Source organism: Coenobita brevimanus, chromosome 13, assembly GCF_032717465.1.
Source record: "Coenobita brevimanus isolate Jiangsu-jjx chromosome 13, ASM3271746v2, whole genome shotgun sequence".
In the NCBI taxonomy this organism is placed as follows: Eukaryota; Metazoa; Arthropoda; class Malacostraca; order Decapoda; family Coenobitidae; genus Coenobita; species Coenobita brevimanus.
Window position 1 is genome coordinate 54,428,959 of NC_136966.1, and position 26,046 is coordinate 54,455,004.

At 41.3% G+C, this 26,046-nt stretch overlaps 1 protein-coding gene across 1 annotated transcript in view; it reads right to left on the bottom strand.

Moving 5' to 3' along the window:
• The window catches only part of LOC145415855 (organic cation transporter protein-like), a 15,874-nt gene extending 3,148 nt beyond the window's left edge, over positions 1-12,726 (bottom strand). The window contains exons 1-8 of the mRNA XM_080285021.1: positions 12,642-12,726; positions 8,435-8,540; positions 7,117-7,225; positions 3,787-3,890; positions 3,385-3,530; positions 2,289-2,457; positions 979-1,126; positions 1-19 (exon numbers count right to left, since the gene is read on the bottom strand). The exon at positions 1-19 is cut by the window's left edge and continues 67 nt beyond it. Coding sequence (XP_080141147.1) covers positions 1-19; positions 979-1,126; positions 2,289-2,457; positions 3,385-3,530; positions 3,787-3,890; positions 7,117-7,225; positions 8,435-8,540; positions 12,642-12,726 — 886 coding nt within the window. The remainder of the gene's footprint in view (positions 20-978; positions 1,127-2,288; positions 2,458-3,384; positions 3,531-3,786; positions 3,891-7,116; positions 7,226-8,434; positions 8,541-12,641) is intronic.
• Positions 12,727-26,046: the final 13,320 nt, after the last annotated feature.

Here is a 26,046-nt window from a genome sequence, read left to right on the forward strand (position 1 = left end):
TGATCTTATACTCCACGAACTAAAACGAAAAACAAGATAACCTGCCTGATTAAGTTGGGAATGGGCACGAATCCACACTTCTTTTTGCTGTCGTCATTTGCGTGGCTCTCCTCTATGGCATTCGCTGACTGGAAATATAGAAAAAATTATTATAGTTTGTTTACCGTAACCTGGCCCAGATTTTCGTCCCTTTGCAGCAAATTTCACGTAGTTTAGTGGCAGAGAGATGAAAGGATGAGAGTGTTACGGTTCTACAGCCCTTCCATACCACTTCCTCGTGACTAACACCATATTCTAGTGTTCATTCGTTGTTATAACCAAACATTAAGGATAGAGAGACAAAAAAGATGTATAAAGCTGCTTAATAAAAAAAAAGTTGTCAGCTATTATTTAGTGCTGGTTCTTTAGCTCACAAATTACAGAGCTTAAGTTGTGATGATTCTTAACCTGTTCAGTACGAGGATGCCTTTTATTTTACTGCAAGTCCTCCTTATGTATTCTATTATATCGCTTTTCTTTTTTCTCAATATAACTGATCTTACAAATTGTGAGATACTCTTAAACCAGCTAATTTGGCTGCAATGGAACTTAACATTTCAAAATTATTTACAGTGAAATTATTTGCGCAAAAATGGCAACATACAAAAGGTGAGAGAAAGAGGCAGGTAAGAGAACAAGTAACTACAGACAAGAGAAAGAAGTGGACAAGTGAAAGTGGCAACCCTCGTCTACAAATAAGAGAACAGGTGAAATACGACAAAGAAGAAAGTATTATCAACATCTACAGATAAGTGAAGAAGGGAAGGGAAGAAAAACAGTGTCTCATCATCATTATCATCACCATCAGGTACGTAAATCATCATCATCATCAGGTACATACATCATCATCATCAGGTACAGTACATAAATCATCATAATCATCATCATCAGGTACTTATATAAGGACAGCATTGTCTGGGTGCCATCTCGCCTCATTACCTCCTTCTGAATGTCGTGCATGAGGGCGCGCAGCTCAGCGACGGAGGGCAGGGTGGTCTTGTTCCAGCGGGCCGCCTTTTGCAGCACCTTCAACGCCTTCTCGTGATGCCCCTGCACGATCAGCCAGCGGGGGGATTCGTCCATGAAGCTGTGAGATGAAGTATATTTAATTCCTCAACACTGATATTTGTTTTGTACTAACTGTTACTACTAGACATTTGTATTCAGCTTAGGAGGGCCTCATGGTAGTAAATGGTTCAGAAAAATTGCTTCCATATTTGTTTTGGTGCTATTAGACGGTCTAGCTAACAGTCTAGCCTCTTCAGGTAAATGTCTCCAATCTTCCTAACATTCTAACTTCCCCAGACCAGAAAGTCTCCAATGAGTAGGCAAGGACCTCTCGTGACATTCCTATTTTGCTAACTGTATGTGAAAGTACTGTGACTGGTTATAACTGACACAAATCTTAGACCAGCCTGGACCTGGCTACCATCCAAAGAAATAAATCAGCCATACGTCTGAGTGAGTGAATGATTGAATGTGTGTGTGTGTGTGTGTGTGTGTGTGTGTGTGTGTGTGTGTGTGTGTGTGTGTGTGTGTGTGTGTGTGTGTGTGATATGATTCCCTTCACTAATAAGGTCGAAACATGAGGTAGAACATTAGCTAAGGTATAAGTTGATTTTCTCTTAAATACATCTCGTCTCTGACTCAGTGAGAGAAAGTGAACTCTGACTGCGTGGACTTTAGTCGAAAACTGCCTTGTCCACTGTTATCTGAATATGTGAATTTACGCAATGTGCCTTTTTTAAATTTCTGCTCTTCAGCAAGGTTGCAAAACATGTTAGAAAAAACAATGTTGTCAGCATCCCAAAGGAACTATTACCAGCATATCACAGTGAGGTGGGCGTCGGCATTAATGTGGTAATTAATGAGGGAATATAATATCATACGCCGGTGCATTCGTGGAAACAAAATTCCTAACGTGGAAGTAGAGTTGATATGTAAACACTAACTACTATGCGTTTTCTTCAGTCAAATAAAACGTGTAAGCCACAGGAGAATGCTGTACCTTAGTGCCATTATGGAAGAGAAGAAGTTAACCACTTTGTATTTACGGTGATACATCTTAATGTTGCAATGTCCAGACTATTACAATAATGTGATGAAATAGTTCTTGAAATGAAGTGATTGAAAACACTTCCCACGAGAACTATCAGCGCAATGTCAACTTAACTATTGTCTAACGTAAGACAGCTTAGGAAAGAGCATATGGTTGAAGAGTACAATCAAACTCATCTCCTAATACTTGCTAGAGTGGTGGAAAGATGAAGAGCGTGGGTATGGAGACGGAAATCTGAAGGTATCGCCAGTCCCTGATGAAGTAGGCCGCCCCTCCCCACAGCATGGTGCCTATCGCCCAGGGCAGCCCCGTCAAAATGCCCACAGTGCCTCGGTGCTTGGGCTCACACACCTCCAGCCCTGGGAGGATGAGGCCAAATGGTTACTGATGAACTCACTAGGTTATGAAGTAAGTCATGTGGAAAATAACGAAGTGTACACTGTATGTGCAGGTCTCTTCAAAAGTATGGCTTAGGTACATGGAAATATTTGATTCATAGAGTTGTGGGTCATTACCTAGGTAGGATTAGGCGAAGGAAAAAGAAAGGGCGAGCAGCATTTAATATATCTCCATTCGCTTCTAAAACTGTTTTGAGAGAGAGAGAGAGAGAGAGAGAGAGAGAGAGAGAGAGAGAGAGAGAGAGAGAGAGAGAATGGCCTCCTGTATGGATGACTAAAGTCTACAAGCTGAAAAAGTATTCACATTAATTTCTCTTCATTTACTTGTAATTTTAGCGGTATTTTCTGTGGCATGTATACAACATATTCTTTATATATTTTATACAACTATGCTAAGGCTCTTTAAACAATGTCCACATGATAGATCTACTATTACAAAACGACAGTGTAGACCGAGATTGAGGTACGCTACGGGGCTGGGGGGCTCCCTCGTCTGTATGAGTGATTTAGAGACAAATCTGGTGGTAGGCCGGCCCGTGGGAGGGTCCGACAATGAGATTATAGGATTACTGATATCACAGTAAAGATAATAAAGGACATTAAGGGTCCAGATCATGTCACAAGCTATTGACAACACAAATAGGGGGTGCATCACAGAAGGTACTAACAGCCATTCATAAAATCGAATATAATCTCATCTCACCTCACCTGATCTAACAGGATATAACACATGACAATAACAGGATGTCATAAAAGGCTAACGGTTACTCATAAAAAACTATCCTAATTTAACCTTACTTCACCCAACCCAACCTAACTTAACCTAACTAAACCAAGCGTATCTCAACCTAACTTAACCTTTGCGTCCTTGAGCCTTAACTAACTCACCCAGAATAAACATTGTGAGTAGGTTGACGGAGCCAGCAATGAACCTGACGATGAGTATGGCGGTGAAGTTGGTGAGGAAGGCTATGGCGAAGGAGGTTATGCTCATCACAATTTGGGTCACCAGTATCACAATGTACCGACCGAACCTAAGATTGTAAAAGTAGTTTATTATTATTATTATTATTATTATTATTATTATTATTATCATCATCATCATCATCATCACTATTATTATTATTATTATTATTATTATTATTATTATTATCATCATCATCATCATCATCACTATTATTATTATTATTATTATTATTATTATTATTATAATTATTATTATTATTTCCACCACTGCTGCCCCTCTCCCTCCTCTTTCTCTCTCCTCTCTCTTCTCTCTCTCTCTCTCACCTGTCAGCCAAGTAGCCCGCGAGAAGGGGACTGAGGAAGGTGCCCAACATGAAGATGCCCTGGTAGGTGGCCCTTAGGTAATCCCGAGAGCAGACGAGGGAGAACTGTAGGGAGTGAGACGTATTTGGATAGATAAACAGATCGACAGAGAGACAGAGAGATGCAGAAACAGAGATTACATACGTACACAGACAGAGAAAGCTGGAGATTAAGAAATGGTGAAAGTGATTGTGGCAATAGGAGAGGGTGCTTGCATCCAAGTGGGAGTAAATGGAGGTTTGAGTGATGAATTTCTGTGAACGTCTAGTTTTAGGTCCCTGGTTGTTTATCATGGTGGTTGAAGCTCTCTTGGGTGACCTCAGAACTGGACCTCCACGGGATGTTGTATGGTAATGGCTTGGTGTTGATAGCACAGAATAAGATGGTAGCAGGAGAGAGACTTCTGTGATAGAGAGATGGGATGGAGCACAAGGGTTTAATATTCAACGCAGATGAAGCAAAAGTGATGATATCTAGGGTAGGTGGCGGTATTGTCAAAGCAGAAGGAGTCTGGTCATTCGCAGGCTGCCGTAAGGATGTGGGAATTAACTCCATTTCGTACAGTGTTTGCGAGAAGTGGGTGCATAAGAGATATAGTGGTATTAGAGGAAGGTTTCAAAATAAAGCTGATTCTGAGTGTGCGGTATGTAAACCGGACCATACAGAAGCAGAGGGGCAGGAAAGGATTGATCTTGCTGAGGAGTCTCTTGAGTGTGTGGAGTTTGTTATCTGGGGAAAATTCTGGAAATGGTTAGAAGATATTTAGGGAGTTGTTGCCCCTATCGACAGAGAGAGAGAGAGAGAGAGAGAAATACACACTATCTCGCAACACATGCAGTAGGGTTTTAAGTACGTCATTCCAGCACTTTCGCTTCCCTTCATCTTATGCTACGGTTTATCGGATCTACTGGGGTCAGGAGATAAAAAACACAAGTCATGTCCAAGAAGTTAGGTAAGAAAAAGCAGTTATAAGGGTACAATGGGTTTCTAGATAAGATAACCTAGGTCCTTTAGGTCTTAGTAATAATGATAAGAATCTACCTTATTATTATTATTATTATTATTATTATTATTATTATTATTATTATTATTATTATATTATTTTTATTATTATTATTATTATTATTATTATTATTATTATTATTATTATTTTATTATTATTATTATTATTATTATTATTATTATTATTATTATTATTATTATTATTATTATTATTATTATTTTTATTATTATTGTTATTATTATTATTACTTCAGCAATAACGACATGGAAGCAAGCACGTGGGCCTCTCATATACCTTACTTCTTCCGACACACCTAAGAAAAAATACATTCTTTAAGTTCAGAAGTAGAAAAAGGTAAGATAAAGAAGTAGGCTACTGTCCTAATGAGAGTGATACTGATCCCATTAGCTGAGTTCCTCTTATCATTCATGGTACACACACACACACACACACACACACACACACACACACACACACACACACACACACACACACACACACACACACACACACAGTTACCTATCTAATCTCGAGAGTAGTCCAACCCGCTCGCTACTTCACTCCATATTAACTCTCTCTCTCTCTCTCTCTCTCTCTCTCTCTCTCTCTCTCTCTCTCTCTCTCTCTTTCTCTCTCTCTCTCTCTCTCTCTCTCTCTCTTGCCCACAACACACAATCCTGGAGGATACCCGATAAAAATATAAGGGAATGTGGAATTACAGCCTCTAACAGTGAACTTCCTTAACATTATCAAGCATCTGAAATACAGGTTCGTGTTCTCGTCACTTAAGGAAGCTCCCTAACATCTCTTCCTTAGCGATTTAGTTCTGCAAATAGATGGTTAATATCCTTTTGTACGTTATGTATGTAGAGTATGGCGACATTGGAAGGAATTATGTAACATAGATGAGGACAGTAAGGTGTATTAAACAAAATAAATCACTAAGGGAAAGGTGTTAAGGAGCTTCCGCATATGACAGGAATTGGGGCCATAGGCATTACGCATCCTGAAATTGTATCAAGATATAATAAAAAAAAAAAGAAAAATAAAGCAATGGGGAATATTTTAAGAGGCTTTATCTTATCTTACCGTGTCCTGGGAACCCGTAGCCACGCTCTATAGGCCAGTCGTTGACCCCATTCGGTAAACAAGGGTCACAGGGTCGTGGGAAAGTGCTATGCCGCCGGTCAGCGCTGTTACGACCCTGATGTGGACAATCGACGATACAGCTACTTTGGCTCTATTTACCATTTCGAAGTATAGGACTGTATGTAATGAAGGACTGTACATTATCGGTATGCCTATCTATTTGTATACCTGCCAATCTATCTGTCTGTCTGCCTATATGTGTGTCTATCTCTCTATATGTATGTGTGTGTGTCTGTCTATACATCTGTCCGTCTGTCTGTCGTTGCCGCCCCATCAATAATGTAAGGGCGTGGACCTAGGGTACTTTTTCCAGACATTTTAGGCGAATCACTCATCCTCCCTTTATGCCAGTAGGAGCACTATATCCCGACTATCTCTTGACTTCAAACTCTTATGGGCCACACCCGGATGAAGCGCCGTAACCCACTAGACCACTGAATCTTTATATTATTATCAGCTACATAAATTCTTGCACTGCCTCAGCTTGACCTCCCAATGGATCAATTTCCCGATATACCAAAACATACGGAGGAGAAGTATTTAAAGACACAGTTTCGTCGGGCATATGTTTAACGAGATGATCTGTAGATTGTACGTTTAAGGAGGTTGGAAGATGAGTGAGATGTGTTGCAGAATGGAGGGAAATTGAAAGAGGTGGATGAGTTTAAGCACATCCATGAGCAGTTCACCGTCACTTCCCTGTTGACTGTGGCAATGGAAGGAGTTACTTGAACTGTTTTTGTCTGATGGAATTATGAAGGCCACGACAAAAGGGTATAAGAAGACTAAAATACTCTCTGTTGGTAAGGGAAAATGCGATATATGGAAGGCATGATACACTGAAGGCAAAAGGCTGTCGGCTATCTTTTGCTCGTGGACCACATTCTATGCCCAAACGTGCATTCTAGTACAATATCATTCCTTTTTATGCCCTGAAATATCGTTGCCTCAGTGCTCCCTAATGCCGCAACTACCACCATACTCCACCTAAAAACAAACCCTAACATAACCCTCTCGTGATCAGAACATCTCTAGATTTCTATTCCAGCTGACATTGGATTATCTTATTGAGCTGAGAGTGAGTCATAGGAGCCTGAGACCCACAGCATAAACCAGCCTATCCTCACCCTTGCCCATACCTCTGAAGTGAGTGTGGTGGAGAAGACAGACGTATCGAAGTCCAACTCAGTGCAGGGCTTCTCCTCCTCCTCCCCTTCCGATGTGAGGATGGTGTAGCTGCAGAAGTCACTGTGGGAGAGAGGAGAATAAAGGACAGTAGGGTAGTGTAGGGCAGGAAAGACTGGATGGAGAGAGAAAGGTGGGCTAGGGTAGGATAGGGTAGGGTTGAGTGGAACTGAGTGTAGAGTAGGGGTGGATAGGGTGGGGTAGAAAATATTGGATGGAGAGAAAGAAGTAGGCTAGTGTAAGGTAGGGTAGGGTTGAGTGAAGAAAAGGGTAGAGTAGAAATGGATAGAGTGGGGTAGGAATGATTCAGTGGATGGAGAGATGTAGTGTAGGGTAGGGCACAGTAAGGTAGGGTTGAGTACAGTAGAGGCGGGTAGGGTGGGGTAGGGGAGATTCGCTGGATGGAGAGAAAGGCGTAGTGTAGGGTAGGGGAGGGGAGGATTGGGTAAAGTTGAACAGTAGAAGTGGGTAGGGTGGTGTAAAGTTGGGAAGCTTAGGGTGCTGAGCCATAACACTGTTTCTTTCTGTCAATGGGCTACATGAAATAAACTTCAAAAAGACGAAAATCTGGGCCAAGTTAGTGTAAAGGAACTATAGTACAGCTGACAAATTTACAGTTACTTCCTGAAATACTACCTCTTAGGGAGAGTCAAATCCAGTGTCTAGTCTCACCAACAATGTGAGTTTGAAGAAGTCTGCTACTCTTTTTGCATGGCAGACTAAGAGTAATGGAAAGACTGATTTCATACTCCCTGTTTCAATTATATTTTGGTGTTTCTTGGTGTTATTTATTGATTTTCCAGAACAGTGAGGGAGAAATCAAGGTCAAAATCCACTATCTGCTTGAGTTTAAATATTAGCTTGCTTATCGCTCTCAAATGATTGTAAGGACCATGCCGACGTTCCCAGCTTAGAAGTTTACTGTGTTAATCTCGTACTTCAGACATCAATATGCGATAAGTGTAGCGTGAGAAATCGAGGGAAGATAAAAAATACAGTATAAGATCAATAATGAGAGTAGCAGGTCTGACTACACCCAACGGAGTGCGTCATATGTATAATTTTAGATAAAGTCCAGTTAATGATATGAACCAATGTTTTTTTTACCACACATTATGTAGCTGGCGAACCAGTTTCAGTTTTTCTAGCAGCCTGTGTAAAAGAATCTATTTATTCACCCAATTAAAGTTACACACACACACACACACACACACACACACACACACACACACACACACACACACACACACACACAGAGGGGCAGGTACTCACGAACTGACGACATCCTGTGAGAGGTTCTGTGGGATATGACACGTGTGGTTGACAGCTGGCGCCAGGTACACTCCGCTGAGAAACTGAGGGGGGATCATCAAACACCCTGCACGTAGAATTATTACACTTTTAACACCGTCACTCACAGGACGTCTAATCTATCGGATAAGGAGAGATAACACTGTGAAAGAAGCTTAGGATTAGGGTTACCATCTCAGAAACCACAAAAACAGATCTACTGGATGAGGAGAGATAACACGATGAAAGAAGCTTAGGACTAGGGTTACCATCTCAAAAGGCACAAATATCGCTAAACCTGCTCTAAGAAAAAGCTGCCAAATTATCGCTAAATGCAAAAACCTCCACGTTCTCGCCAGAAATCATCTCTAGACTATAGCTAGAGGTTTTTAAGAAGATCCGAAAAATAGCTAGATCCCGTGCCTCTAGTGTTAAAAACTGCCTCTAAATGGGAGTAACAGCACTAGAACCAGCGGACGAAAACGCTAAACTGACAACACTATTTAGGATAGAAATAATAATACGGCTGTGCCAGGTTACAGCGGGGTTAGTTATTTTAGCCAGGTATTAAAGGCAAGAATGACCACTCTTCCTTTAATCACACAGTTATAATTAGTAAAATATCTGAAAAATAAACAAAATAATATGGAGAAACGTTCTTCAGTATAAGTTTTCTTTTCTTAAACTTTACTTCATACTTAACATCTATTCTTCTTCTACCTTTACATACCTCCCAATAAATAATTACCCCCCCCCCATTCCCACCTCCATTCTTCCACTCCAAAGACTCTATGTATTCCCACTACATAGTACTGTTTATTTGTTCCTCGTTATCCATCCATCCATCCATCCATCTATCCATTCATTCATCCATCCATCCATCCGTCCATCCATCCATCCACATCCATTCATCCAACCATCCATCCATCCAACCATCCATTCATCCATCCATCTATTCATCCATCCATCCATCCATCCATCCACCCATCCATCCATTTGTCCAAGTGGTATTACGTGAACAGTACAACCAACCTTCCCTCGTATATACCCTAATGACCACATCCCATTGGAGAGCCTTGTCCACTAAACCACCAGGTGTTCATTTGGCTACATGATTACCATCCAGCGTAGTCAATGGTTTCCTGGGCTACAAGAAACCATTTACCTTTCCACTCAGAACAAGGTCACCTCAAGATAGCACTACAACATGTGAGAGGATGGTGAGCGCTCCCACTAACTATGAAACAGGAATACTGTTGTAGGAAAATCATGACTGGAATCAACCGCACATGAGTGAGGATTAAGGTAGGGAAGCATATACTGACGTTAGGATGGAATGAAGTAGAGAGAGATATTGTATATAGAGTGCGGAGAGATATGAGGGAGAGGTGTGTGAGTTGGAGGGAGGGTAACCAAATGACAAGATTGGGCGACGTGGAGGCGATTTGTCTGTGGCCAGCCCTTACTGGATTAAGACGTCTGGCAATAGATAGACAGGCGGATAAAGAGATAGATGGACAGACACACAGACAGATAGATAGATAGATAGATAGATAGATATAATGGAATGAAAGATGCAGTTGATCCAGGAGAGGAGGAAAACATTATTATGGTGGAAAGCTAAGGGAGGATTTACTACAGCTTAACAACTAATCTAGAATAAGGTGGGGAAAGAACAGCAAGCTAACAGACGACAATAACAACGACAAAGCCAAACGCAGCAGCAACAGCAAATATTATAACAATGGCAAGAGAGAGAGAAAAAAAAAAAACTTGAGTAGCAACAGAAACGATAGCAAAGGTGAAAACAAGAACCAAAAATGACAACAAAACAGCAACTGCTCCTTCATCTTCTTTTTTTCTTTTTTAGTTAAGAAAATGAGAATTGCATTTTCTTGGTCAAATGGCTTAAGGTACAGTGAGGATCAAAATTTCTGTCGCCCCTCTTGTTTTCTCCTCCATAGATCTTGAAAACTGGTGTGATGAAACAGGAGCAATCGACACTGAGAACATCAGAGCTAAATAAAAACCATCACTGTCAGCCGCTACGGATCCACCACACTAAAAGTCTATGGAAAGAAAAAAAACTGCAGATTGGACAGAAATTTTGATGCCGACTGTATTAAAACTAGAAACAGCGAGGCCACTTTTTTTTTTTTTTTTTTCGGTAAGGTAAAGATAGTTAAGATAAGAGACTGCTACACGGGAGGCGACTATACCATTTTCCTCTTAACTTGGCCCAAATTTTCGTCCCTCTGTAGCTTATTTCGTGTAGCTCAGTGGCAGGAAAAGATAATGCCACGACTCTGCATCCTCTCCATAACACTTCTTCGTGACTAGCATCATATTATTTCTCGTAGCCCAGGAAACCATTAATTCTGTTGGGAGGTAACCATATAACGAAATTGACCTCTCTCTCTCTCTCTCTCTCTCTCTCTCTCTCTCTCTCTCTGTATATCTACGGGGCATTATTGACATGGACCCGAATTCTCGACGGTTAAGGAAGCTCCCTAGCACCTCATCCTAAGCGATTTATTTTTCCTTTCACCTTGCCGTCTTCTTCTGTGTTACATAAATCATTCTAACATCACCATACTCTATATAAATAACGTACAAAACGATATTAACCAGCCGTATTAAAAAATAAATCGGTAAGGAAGAGGTGTTCGGGAGTTTCTTTAACCAGTAAGAGCACAAGCCTATATCGAATTCCTGTGGTTAGAAAAATAGGTTCTTAGGTGAATAAAATCGTCTGGAGATGGAAACGACTAAGAAATAAGTCGCCAGAGTGAAAGTGCTACGTTCACTCGGTCAGGTCAACCCTAGTATTTTTATTCCACAAGACGGTTTTATTCCACTTAGGGCCAGACGATTTTATTCTTCTGGAAGTATTATTAGTGTCGTCATGAAGAATACAAGTATAAGTGTGTGTCAGCTGAGAGCATCCCAAGGGAGATAAGGCGCTTTATCTCTTATCTGCTGCGTTCCTCTCGAGTGCCTGAGATGCTGCACACACACACACACACACACACACACACAGGTAACAGGATAGGGGGGAAGGAGAAGAGCTACGGGCCAAAGTGATTAAGGTCATTCCCAGACCGAGAAAGACATACCGTTTCAAAGGAGTACACCACAAAACACCCTGAACCCGCTATCGCCATGCCTCAGCTGACTAAAATCGTCCGCCGTTAACAGGACTAAAACAGGGAAACCGTGAGATTGCTTTTAACCTCTTCAGCCCAAGGAGGCGCTGAAGAAGAGGGGCGCCTTCATGTGTTGACGCCGATATAACTGTGTGTTGGAGCTGCCCGGTCACAGAAAAGTCCCTCAATTCCCTTCCTATCCTTCCCAGAGGAGGATGGTGGCTTGCAGGAGAGGGCAACTTCAGCCTGCAGTCCACAGGGTTCAGATACAGACGAGCCCGGGATTACGGCTGTTACTATTCAGTCCTATGATGTATTTTCCTGGACTTAATAAAATTTCTCGGTATTGATAGGAATAAAATTGGAAAAGGGAGAATATTTAAGGGATCGCCATAAGTACTCCTCTATTCTCTTTCTACCTTTATGGGATTAATTTTAGTGTTACTGTAAATAAAATCAGCCATGCAGAAAACTAATCTCCCCCTAACCTATCTTACTATAACCTAATCTAACCCAACTTAACTAAAATTTAAGAGTTACTATAAATGAGATTAGCCATGCACGAAACTAATCTACCCTAACCTAACTTAATCTAGCGGAATCTAACTCAACCTAACTTAACTTTACTGGCAAATAGAGGCTCCCGGGCAAGCTTCAGTAGGACTCTGGCGACATCAGAGCAACAAGATACTCCCTCAGGACTCATGATGAATGGAAATTTATGGGAAACGCGTTACCAACTCGAAGCAATGGTCGCACAGGAAAAAAAAAAAAACGAGAATAATATGCATAACAGTAAAATAAACACATTTGAAAATCACATTCGAATGACAACAGTAACCTACAGTTTTATACATTTTCCCTATGATAGAGAGGACGTAACTGGGCTGAAGTGGGTTATCCAAATTTAACCTGTCTCGAATCACTCTCACATGGCAACACACTCTCTCTCTCTCTCTCTCTCTCTCTCTCTCTCTCTCTCTCTCTCTCTCTCTCACCGTACTGAAACCTCTAAGAAGAAAAAAGATAGCAGCATCACTCACAGTAGGACGAAGTTAAAAAGTAGAGCCAATTCCATTTCCCCGTCCCCAGCGTGGTGAGGAGGTCGTCAAACTTGCTCTCCTTCATGGCGGACTTCTTTCACCCACGATTTCTTCCTGGTCTGAGGTCGCTGGCAGGATCTGTGGGGGTTAAATTACTTGAGGAAACTTAAGAATGATTTAGGGTGTCACTCTTGGGCGTTTCAGATGGCTCTCGGGTACCAGTTTATATAAGTCTAATTCTAATAAGTCTAATGCTGAAAGTTGATTTTCTCGTGGGTGCTTGGTTCATTTTGACAGGATAGGAATGGGTGTGAGGGAAAAACAGGAAAGAGCTTGAGTTTTTTATTTCTCTATCGTTTCGGACGAGGCAGAGCCCAGCCTCGCACACACACACACACACACACACACACACACACACACACACACACACACACACACACACACACACACACACACACACACACGCACGCAAGCACGCACGCACGCACGCACACACACACACACACACACACACACACACACACACACACACACACACACACACACACACACACACACACACACACACACACACACACATTCTACTGCAAATCCATCAGAACAATGTGGATTGCATTTCTAATCAGTTTAGATGGACGTCTTCATATTTAGACCAGAGAGGTGGTGAAAAGACGTCTCCACTCAATGAAGGGAATCTCAGCCTCTGTATGTGATGTTCTGAGGTTTTAGGCACAACAAAGAAAAGAAATGCAACTGTAGAAAGTGGAACAAGACCTTGAAGGCGCATTCACACTGAGGCCGGAACCGAACATATTCACACACAAATTGTCCGATCGTGTAGGTCAGGATAAAGCTTGTAAGTACAGTATTACACCTCGTTTCATGGACCATGTTCCACACAAACTGTTTATTATTGTTACACGTAATGCTGTTGCCAATGAGAAACGAAATGGGCAGGTGAACAAATGAAATGAGCTTTTCTTTGTCTTTATTTTTTCTAATCCCAACCTAGGTTATCGGACAATTTGCCTCAGAAGACGTACACGTTCTGACCTCTGTGTGAATACACGCTAACATCAGATTGCCCTCATCACCACATCTGCACCCACAATTCAGCAAATAGCTCACCCTTTAACTGCACGCACCATAAAACTGAGCATCCACACGCTCGAATCTGCACGTTCGACCCAGTTTACGCGTTTTGAGTGAATAAGACCGTCGTATGATTTCAGTCAGGCTCTTTACTATACTGGATTGTCTACTTCAAAATCTTGTAAATGAAACTTCGAAGCTTTCATGTCAGGTTCTCCATCTCCTGGGGTGAGAGATTCAGGGAGGAGGGGAGAGAGAGTGAGGGGTAACTAGAGGAGACTCTCCGGGGGTAAAATGAGGCAAAAAGAGGAGAAAGAAGTAGAGGAGACTGTGAGAGAGAAAGACAAAAATTGGGAGGAGAGGAGAAAGTGAGGGACAGGAAAGGAGGAGAGTAACAGAAGACTTCGATTAATGTCTATAGATTACACGAGGACAATATGGAAAATAATCAACTCTTCCATCTAGAAATCGCCACGCAACCATCGAGTTTACATCCAGGTCCCCAGTTACACTACCGACTGAACAGGGGCAAGGATGAAACGACCTATGCATTAGGGCCTGACCGGTCCAAGAAGAGCTTTTTTTTTGTTTTCTAAGATAGTATTGAGTATGCAGACCAATGAACCATCGGCTTTACCCGGGAAAGGAGAGAGAGAGAGAGAGAGAGAGAGAGAGAGAGAGAGAGAGAGAGAGAGAGAGAGAGAGAGAGAGAGAGAGAGAATGAATTCCAAACTCCCCAGACGGTATGGGAGAAGCTGGTAGATTTGTTTCGAAAAAGATTCTACCCCTCTTCTATAACAAGGCACTGTTTTCAGTGGGCCAGGTGTTTTGTTCAAAGTACAGTATTTGCTGAATTTATAATGTGGCTGAACGATCAAGGGCAATCTTAAATATATATATATATATATATATATATATATATATATATATATATATATATATATATATATATATATATATATATATATATATATATAGTATGCTTGCACCCAGTTGGCTTGTGCGGGCCGATTACACTCGGTTCACAGACTGCACACGCATCCAAAGCCACTCCAACACAACAATTACACTTACAAGCACTTATCACCCTACATACAATCTCCACTAGACAGCCTAAGCCACTTGGTAGAGATACAGTGGCTGTATCGTTCCCACTTCGGTAGGGATAGGCCGGTCCAGCAGTGGACACTCAAACGGTTGAGATGAGATTATATATATATATATATATATATATATATATATATATATATATATATATATATATATATATATATATATATATATATATATATATATGTGTGTGTGTGTGTGTGTGTGTGTGTGTGTGTGTGTGTGTGTGTATGTGTGTGTGTGTGTGTGTGTGCGCTGCAAGGTTATGAATAAATAAACAAAATAATAAAAGTAGTAGTATATGGTTTGTAACTACAGTCGGTGGCGTGTTTTGGGCCAACGGATTGTATTATGAGGGTTAGTGTTAACCTTCACATCACAACTCCAAATGGTGAACTGTATTGTGAAGCTTGGTTTTGATTTGCTTAATATAATTCCCAATGGATAAAGGTGGTATAAAAAGCAGCAACGGCAGTAGCAGCAGTAGTAGTAGTAGTAGCAGTAGTAGTAGTAGCAGTAGTAATAGTAGCAGTAGCAGTAGTAGTAGTAGTAGTGGTAGTAGGAGTAGTAGTAGTAGCAGTTGAAAGTAACAGAGACGTTTGTATAACCAGGTAGATGAGCCCCGCCGTTAAATCAGTGCCACCACGTGAAGGCTTCCCCCCTCCCCCAGCACCTAGGACTCAAAGGCTACTTAATGCCTTCCTTCAAAGCTACGCATTTTACCCCTTCAGTACGAGGGGCCAATCCTAGGCTGAGTAAAATCGTATGTCGGCAGCAAAAATATAACAGGAAAAAAAACTAATGGATCTTTTTTTCTAACCCTTTCATATCGAGACATCTTCCCCTTTCGAATAAATAAATAAATAGATAAATAAACAAGTAAATCAATAGACGTCATCGTACTGAAGGGAATAATAACATCCTATCCAAACCTTAATATTTTCTACTTACATACTTATGCCTTTTTTTCTTCTTCTGATAGCTTACCAAATTATCCTTGAATTCCAGTTTCCTTCCTGATTTTCTTACGTGTCAGCTTCTAACAACTTTCGATCCAGGATTTCTTTGGACAATCTTTTCGAAATCTCTTCCAAAATTCTTCTAATTATTTTTCTTCTTTATTTTTTCTTCTTCAGACATTCATTGTACCACATCTACATCGTTCTTCTTCCAGATTTTTTTAAAAATTCCTTGTTTTTAATTAAGTCGATTGTCATAGTTTTCATGAATCTCTTACTGTACCTACTGTAGAATATATCATCTGAAATTAATTTTCATAATTATTATTTTTTCTTCTTTAACCATACTGAACTCATTCCCTTATCATTATTTCTTTTTCACACAAATTTCTCTTTGTCTCTACTATTCTCAATCATTGCTCAGATACTTCCTTATCAATAAGCATCTTCAAGCACTCCTACATTTTTCAAACTTCCTTCTTGCGCTGGATAAAAACTTCATCTATGTCTTTTCAGACTTTCTTTCTCTGCCAGCCACCTTCACCTGTCTAGTCGCTGCCCATCGCTTATCACCACTAACTCCGGGGTAAGAGTGGGGCCCATGTGAGGCTGGGAGTGGACAGGGCAGCACGTGGAAGTCTAGTGATAGGCGGATGATAAGATTTGACCCTTACGTTATCGCTGTCGCACTAATTATATGGGAAAGAGCGTGTTTGTTGTGTTTGTGTTGTTCCCGCCCCCGTGGATTTGGAGATTTTTTAATCCGTTTTCACAGGGGATTTTTTTTTGACGTACTGCACTTTAATAACTGGTTGTATGTGACTAACTCCAGCTAACACTCAGGAGAAAAATGTGTGTGTGTGTGTGTGTGTGTGTGTGTGTGTGTGTGTGTGTGTGTGTGTGTGTGTGTGTGTGTGTGTGTGTGTGTGTGTGTGTGTGTAAAACATTTAGAAGCAACCCATCCCTACCCACTCAGACAGCAACAGTTCATTATAAGATCCACTGCAATAGAGCCAGAGTTAACCCTTGCCCATGATGGCGAAGTACGTGTGAAGTTTCGTCGGGAGAATAACTACAAATGGCGAAAGAAAATGAAAACCTTATCTCTCCTAGTGCGTGTTTCAGATGTTTCGATTTTTCCGCTATGTGTTCGTTCAGACTTTGGGAAGATACTTTTTTCTCAGTCTGAACATAAGCAAGCACATTAAAGGACATTCTACCAGCCTATATTACCGCCAGAAGTTGGGTTTCGATCTCTTGACCCCGGGTGCATGGGGACTGTAAGACGAACGCGTTTTTACCACCGAGCCACAGCGACCCAAACAATATCTTTTCAGTTCAGTGACGGACTTTATATTATTGTTCTTGCTACCGCCTGACAATCTGACACAAGCTTGGGCAGATTTCTGTTATACCCTTTTTACTTGGTCTAAAATTTCCACCTCCCCGTCACCACCACCACCACAACGACACCACCACTACCACCACCATCATCATCATCTTTATCATCACCACTGCATGACAGATGAAAGAAGAGTTCCTGGCACACCTAAAGAAATGTCACCTCGAAATATGAGACATAACGGGAGATAAGGAAAATAAAAATGTGTCTCCTTGATGTAATTATTTAACATATAAGAAAACGGACTATTAACCATTTCACTATGATGACGTATTCTGTAATCCATTTTCATTTTTCCCAAACGATCCTTTTTCATATTACGAGTTTTTAATTAATGTAGTTATGGAAGCATTTAGTATTTCTCTCTTTCTTTCTCTCTCTCTCTCTCTCTTTCTCTCTCTCTCTCTCTCTCTCTCTTTCTCTCTCTGGCTTTGGCAAGAAAATAAGATAATCAAACGGTGGACCTGACAACACTTTCACCCCAAGGACCTTATTCTCATTAAATTCTTGCTGTCGCCGCTTTCATCAGACTGTTTAATTCAGCCCAACCCTTCAGTCTGGTGTTCTCTCACTCTCGCTCTCTTCCTCTCTCTCTCTCTCTCTCTCTCTCTGCACTACAAAAGAATCGGGGAAAGATCGCCACTGGGAGGTTGCATAATAACAGTAAACTATAACAAACAAGAGTAATCCAATATGCAAACCTCCGCCAGGACTGAACAATCCACCATCTGTCAACACCCCTGCAAAAGATTCTCCCTAGTTTTTTTATTATTTTGTATGCAGCAGGAATCCACCATCTGTCAACACCCCTGCAAAAGATTCTCCCTAGTCAGGTCAGGTGCGGGTAAGGGGATGGGTCTGTTATGATGTGGCAGGGGTAAACCAGTTCTGCTGTCGGGCCCTGCTGCGGATGTCACTGATTGCATTGCCCAGTTGACCCTTGTGCGGTGTGGTGCGGTGAGGATCTGTCCGTTCTCCCCTTTGGGGCTAAGATGCGAATGAATGTGTTTGAATGGATGAGTAAATGGAGAGTGAGTCGTCCTGTCTCGGCTACCTCCCTTTCCTTGGGGGAAGCAGCCTAGGTATATAGATAGAGATAGATGCAGCAGGAACCATATTAAACATGTCATCACATTTAATTTGAAATTTTACTTCATGAACACTTACCTAGTGAACATGCAATCCTTTTAAAAACTCCTGCATCCAGATGATGATCCGGATTACCACCAAACAAATGGATTATTCCTTGGTCCATACCCTACCCCTCGAAAAAAAAAAAAAAAAATCGTTAATAACAGTTTGAGTAATCCTGCTAACAGACAAACAGACAAACAAACCAACGCTGGCAAAAACATTACCTCCCTGGGTGAGGTAATGAACTTAATATAGCACAGATCTGGGAACACAACATACGGTCTCTCAGCAAATATTAAGGTACTATTTCAATACAGGTTGCGGTATTTAGGTCAGGTATTGCAGGTGGATATTAAGGAGTCCTTAAACCTCTTGAGTAAGGTACCGTCTTCCTACTGCTTTACTTCTGCCTATTGTGTGCCCTTTTTAACTTGACCTTAAATCGCCATCACTCCACCCGGAATATTGACTCGTAATAACAGATTGACGCGAGAATACGATGCTAGTCACGAAGAAGCGCCACGGGGACGATTTATGGCCATAGTAGTGTCTTATTTTGCCCGTGAGCTACGGGAAATAAGGTGCAAAGGGAAAAAAATGTAGGCCAAGTTAAGGTAAAAGGACTATTTAAAAAGGGCAAAGAATGGTAGCCTATGTCTAACCCCCTCCACTCCAGTTTTCGATAGAGGTGGTGCCAAATCTCTATTTCTGACACATTAGTGACGACTGTAATGTGGGTCCATACTTTTAGCACAGGTTGTAAACAAAAGTAAATAAACTTTGTGTCCAAACATCCATTAATGCATGATTTTTGTGTTTTATTTCTATATTTTTTACTCTTCGATGTAAAAATTGTGCAGTACAGTCATAGATTATTGCATATTATTCTGTCCATTCATACCTAGTCCACTTTAACTTGGCCTATAATTGGCATCTTTTGCAGTAATCTTGACTGCTGGACTGAATCAAGATATTAATACTAGAATATGATGGTAGTCACACACACACACACACACACACACACACACACACACACACACACACACACACACACACACAAATTATGGAGACGATGTAGTCTCTCAGGAATTTAGCTATGAAATAAGCAACAAAAAGACGAAAATACCCGCTAAGTGAAGATAGACTAACAATATAGTTGAAGTCTATGGTTTTTGGCCACAAAATCTGACATACAATTGCCATTATGGCAATTATATCCTTTGTATGTGGGTTGGTCGTGAGCTGTGGAGAAAAATAAAACGGTGTCTTCATTTTACTGCAGGCATTAATTTTGGCTTGTATACTATCTCGGTACTATTTGTTTTAAACGTACTTTTCGGCTCTACATTTTTTTTTTTATCTTGAAATATTTTCTGAGGTAAGCTGTATAGACTATTTTAATTTTGGAAAACCGAACAGATTATAAACATTTCATTGAACATTTATTTATTTAATTATTTATTTAAATAGCCTGATATTCAGCGATAGATTATAAAATTGTGACTCTGGGAGTCATCGTGTTTCGACGCTTACGTACCTGCTTTAGCTTAATGAAATTTAATCAGCCATATCTATCTATCTATCTATCTATCTATCTATCTATATATATAAACAGCAATTTGTTTAGAGCAAAAGTCCAAGGTAAAGAATACTAGTTACCTATTAAAAAACTGCAGAAAACGGATTTGTCAATACAAGAAAATGATATCAAATGGCAAACTATAATATTCTGGAGCAATGTTAAAAGACGTCAGCACTGAAACTAATACGATGGTTAGAATCCGCAAAGAATCCTGATACTTGAAAATTCTTTCCTGTTGAAGTACGAGTGTGAGAGTACAGCAGCCTACCTTGCCCCGAGCACTTATCAATGCGTAATACAGGAATCAGAATATATATATATATTTTTTTCATTATTTACAATGGTTATTTTTGAATGAATGATATGATGCAAGAGGGAATACAGACAAACCTAGAATTATCTGAAATTATCAAGAATGCCTAAGAACGGCCCGGAATGACTTGGAATGGTCTGGAATTGACTAGGAATGTCCTGGAGTAACCTGGAATGGCCTGGAATAATTTGGAATGGCATAGAATAACTTAGATTGACCTGGAATGAACTGGAATGACTTGGAATGACCTAGAACGACTTAGAAAGGTTAGAAATAGTTTGAAATGGACTAGAAAACTCGAAATACCCTGAAATGACTTAGAAAACTGAAACCGTACCAATAGCTATAGCATATACCTCTTTCCAAATGACTAGACACAGTTGGAAGAAAGAGTGGCGATATGGGAAGGTGTATGGCCTCAGAGAAGGGGTTGCTAAAGTGTATGCCTGGAGTCGGGTGCATAAAAAATTATGTGGACAACAGACACCTTCCATGATAATTCAATCCCTTCACAACGAGAGGCTGCGCTGACGAGAAGCGTGAATTTCGTGGCGCTGTGTACCCTGGGTGGAGCGAAGCAGCTGCGGCATCCACCCAGGAGCCAAACCTTTCCCTACGTCCCTGCACATTGCCGTGGGAAGGACCCTGGACAGCCCTAGCGAGGCGCTGTCTACTACAAGGGGACGCCGGTTCCCACTGCGCTGTACTCTACCTATAGGACGGCTCCATAGAAATACGAGTAGCTGCTTACCCGTGGTCGACAGGCCTCCTCGGCTAAACAGACAAATAACAACAACAACAACAACAGCAACTACTACTACTACTACTACTACTACTACCACCTCTACAACAACAACAACTACTAATACAACTACTACTTCCACTACTACGAAAGACTCTCTCAAGCTGAATAAAATCGTCTGTCCGTAGCAAGAATGAAAAACAAAAGGTGTGATCGATGGATTTCAATAGGTAGAGAGAGAGGCAGCCTGCAATCCTACCGCACCCAGGTTCAAATCCTCGCTGGGGCAGGGAACAGTTTAAGGATTTGAATTTCATAAAAGCAGACTTTACTGATCTACCAGAAGACCAGCCGACATGTGAAAATACCCCCGCTAATACCAGTTTACCAGTCCTGTATGAGAAAGCTCTAGCATGTATGCAATATGGACGGTGGGTGTTAGTGCCGAAGGGTGACATGTAGAGGTGTATGGTTTGTAGGAGGACTACTGGGCCTTGAGAGCAGGCTGTGAAGACTATGCCCAGAGTCGGACACATAAAAAAAAAAAAAAAAAAAAAAAACGAAAGCTCTCCTCGATGCTGACTAAAATCGTTTGGCGTTGGTGTGAGTAAAAACGAAAAGATTGTCATGGCAGTGGAGGGGTTAAAGGCAGTCTCTTCTACCCCTTCATTCCGATGCTTTGTATGTGTGTGTGTGTGTGTGTGTGTGTGTGTGTGTGTGAGAGAGAGAGAGAGAGAGAGAGAGAGAGAGAGAGAGAGGGGGGGGGAGGGAAAGCTTATTACTATTTTCGCCACACGATTTCACTCAATTCAGGAGTTATCTTTCGTAGTGAAGCGTGGGGAATGCATATTTTTTTGCCTATTGTTGACAGCAGCTTATTATAATGCACTCCAAAAAAATAAAAAAAAATAGATGTTTCACCAATAGTCAATTCCACACGAGAAACTGGAAAACAAAATGCTACTTTTTTTTTCTGTTTTAAATTCTGTATAATTATTGTGCTATGTGCTATTATGAGCTGTGTTATTTTGTACTATGTATTTGTACTAACTAGAATGTCATCTATTTTCCCTTCATGGTGATCTAGGTAATATAATACATCTTGATAGTAACGCATCCAGTGAACTGGCGGTCCAAACCTGTATGATGATGATGATGATGATGATGGTGATGGTGGTGGTGGTGGTGGTGATGATGATAATGTGATGGTGGTGGTGGTGATGATGATAGTGTGATGGTGATGGTGGTGATAATGATAATGTGATGGTGGTGGTGGTGGTGGTGGTGATGATAGTGTGATGGTGGTGATAATGATAATGTGATGGTGGTGGTGGTGATGATGATCACGTGATGGTGATGGTGATGATAATGTGATGGTGCTGGTTGTGGTGATGATCATATGAAGCTGATGGTGGTGGTGATGATAATGTGACGGTGATGGTGATGATGGGATAAGCTGGTGATGAGTGACGGGGCGCACCGTGGGAAGTATACTGTATGTTAATGAGATGGGTGTAGCAGGTGGATCGGCAAGGTACAGGTAAATGGTGAGGGGCGATAAAAATGGGTGGGATGGGCGGTAAGGAATGGGTGGGATAGCATAAAATCGTGACAGATGGCGAGGAAGGGAGGGGGGATTACACTGTGGAAAGATAGGCATGCCACGAGGCTTGACATTGACACTAGGAACAGGTTTGTCTTAATAATTTCCATGTGGGGAGTTGTATTTGGAGTGGGGAGGGTTGGGTGGGGCTGGTAGTGGGTGGGGATAGTGATGGGTGGAGAGGGGTGGGTGAGGGTGCTGGTGGGTGTAGATGGGTGGGTGGGAATGGTGGTGGGCGTAGAGGGGTGGGAGGGGATGGTGGTGAGTGTAGAGGGGTGGGTGGGAATGGTGGTGGGTGACAAAGGGTGGGTGGGGATGGTGGTGGGTGGGTGGTGGAGCAGCGCAACACAAGCACATCCTGTTAACAAGGGCATGGTACGAGGGACGGCATTCGATGAGCAGATTATGATGGACGGAGTGGGTGGAGAGGGAGGGTGGGATGGACGGTGGCGATGAGGTGTGGGTGGTGTCAGGCCTGGGGAACACATATTGCAACAGTGAGGGTTCAGGGTCGAGCAGCGTGTGCTGGTGGTGATTTTAAGAAGCTCAACACACAACAGCGACAAGAAAGTAAGCAAGCGTCGCTCATGTCTAAAAATCACTCTGGTTCCCTCGAAGTCCCAGTCCGCTCTTTGTGTGTGTGTGTGTGTGTGTGTGTGTGTGTGTGTGTGTGTGTGCAGACGTGACCACTTCAGACTGTGTACACGACGACAATACGAACGTGTAGTGATGCAGCTAGCTCGTTCGCACACTTATCTTTCGTCACAAAAAGCAGGTAAAAAAATGAATGCATAATTATGTATATGTATGTATGCATAAAATAAGTAAATTAATACATAGATAAATAAATAGATAAATGTACAAATAGATTGGACTCACCCTTCCCGGCGGGGTGTGCGGATGTGACCACTTCGGGCTGTGTATAGGACAGTACGAACGTTCGATGATGCAGCCACCCTGTTCTCACCGACACTCACCTCTCACCTTCAGGACGATGTGTGTGTGTGTGTGTGTGTGTGTGTGTGTGTGTGAATAAGCAATGCGATCCGTACACCTGCACTTCACTTTATGGCACGATCTATTTTTTTTTTTTTTTTCCATTTCGGGTTATTCGAAACTCTGCGTGAACACCGTTGCGCACCTGCTAATTACTTGATTCACAGACATATTGAAGAAAGCGCTGTACAGTTGGTGTATCTGTCTCTCTATCTCTGTCTCTGTCTGTCTGTCTGTCTGTCTGTCTCTTAATAAACACAATATTTCTCCGCAACGTACGAACACAAATTATTCAACAACGAATAAAAACAACAATTATTTCGTACAAAACTTCACTGTGATGGAAAAAAAAACACTCTTACTTGATTATAAGCATTTTCTTGATCATCCGCCTGTCTTGAAGCATTAATTTTGTCTCTTCAGAATATTCCAGTCCTCTCAGATCAGTTTCCTTGTGATTATGTGAGAGAGAGAGAGAGAGAGAGAGAGAGAGAGAGAGAGAGAGAGAGAGAGAGAGAATGTCACCAACTGCAAAAATCGTGGCTAAAGTCCATTTCCACACGAGTATAGATGCCATAAAGTAACTCCGCAATCCTAAACAATGTCTTTTTTTTTTTTTTTTGTGTGTGTTTTTTTTTTTTTTACAGCAATCATCGGCAGTCGAGCAATCGTACTTTTACTGAATGTCCCTCACTTACACAGATCTCCAGGTCAATGACAAAAGAAAACACATTGTAACCTCATAACTACTTCCGTCCAGCTACCTATTCTCCTTTCGGGATAAGAAAGAAAAAGAACTAACAAAGCCATTAAAATTCCTTAGGACACCAACCACCTCTCTCTGTATATATTTCTTGCAGTCGCTACGTTTCCATAATATAAGCATTTTCCAGTTCTCTTTTCTTTTTGATAGTGAAGTTTTTCAAGCTTCTAACCAACGTCTGGCGCCTCGCACTGACTTTCCTTCAGGTAAGATTGACCTGAAACTTACTGAGCATGTACCTGAACCATGGAATTCGAAATTTACGGATTCCGGTCTAGGTCTTCAGAATATTCTTTTATCCCCAGAATAAAAAAAGGCGGGTCCGAAACAAGCAAACGACAAAAGAACTATCCACATAAAGACACCTGTCCTGTTTGACTTTGTGGTTACGGTACGGGGCGAGTTTGACCCGAAAGTGTGCTCTAGCATGTTATACATGCTCGAGAAAATGGATGTTGTTTTTAGCTTGTAAGCAAACTTTATGCAACGTCGTGCATTTGTTTGCAAAACTTGCCTGTCTAGTTTTGTAAGATATCTTTCCTGAGGGGCCCAGGGAAATCAACCATCTGTTTATATAATTCATTGGTTGGCTTACAGTTCCAAATTTCATGATGGCGAAAAAACTCCCTCAAACGTAACTTCACTCATCACCATCCCTTTCAATACTCAAAGCCCTGTACCCACATGGATTCCTCACTACATCTTTCTGCATTATGCTCAACCCTGTTCTCCCCATCACTCCATAACCTTTGCCCCTATACACTTTCTTTGTTACGGTACCTTTTTACTCTCTATGGATCGTATTTATCCAAACAACCTCGTCTCTATGTCATTAGAATACAAAACACACTCCCAGGAGATGGGCAGACTTCAGATTATATTCTGGCCGCTGCAAAAACAATGTCATTCAGCAAAGAGAAACCGTATTTTAGGAATATAGCAAGTTTTGGGTACTGCACATTCTCACATTTCACCGCTTGGGCATGAATACTGAACTGTCTATGATGAAACGCGTTACAGACTATGTGATATTACTAACTGCTGTGTTTATAACATCTCGGCGGGCCTTGGGAAACATCACTGAAGCTTATTTCAACGAAACTGAAATACTGGGATAGTTCCTGTCTTAGCCGTCATCGATGTCGCCATCTTCACCATCTGACCTAGACTCCAAAGATACCAGCAAGAGATGAAGGTGGCTGGTGGGAAAAGGAGGGGTGACTTTGGCCGGGTGAAAGTTTGGATTAAGTTTTCTCCTGGAACAACAAGAAACACGTATCTTTCTTACATAGCATCATGTACCACGAGTATAAACTATTGCAAACGGTTTTGCTATTGTTAAAGAGAAAAGGGAAAATTATCAGTAAATGTTAAAACCAGAAAATAATGCATGTAATATTATATCTTGTCTCGTTTCAGTCTGTACAGTGATCTTCACTAACAACTTAATCCCTGTTTTCAGGATCATCGGAGCAACAGAACTTAACGTCACTGCAAGGTAAGTTACGGTTTAGATGATAAAACCTTGCGTATTAAACGTTTCATCTGAAGCATCATGCAATTCGGAATATTCATTTCACCAAACAGCGAATGTATTATGATTATGCCATTGCTTTGATGAGTAAAATAACAAGCCAACACATGTTTCAGGATAATCCAACCTAACATGTCCTAAAATAACTCAGTCTTCTTTGATGTAGCCCAGCCTA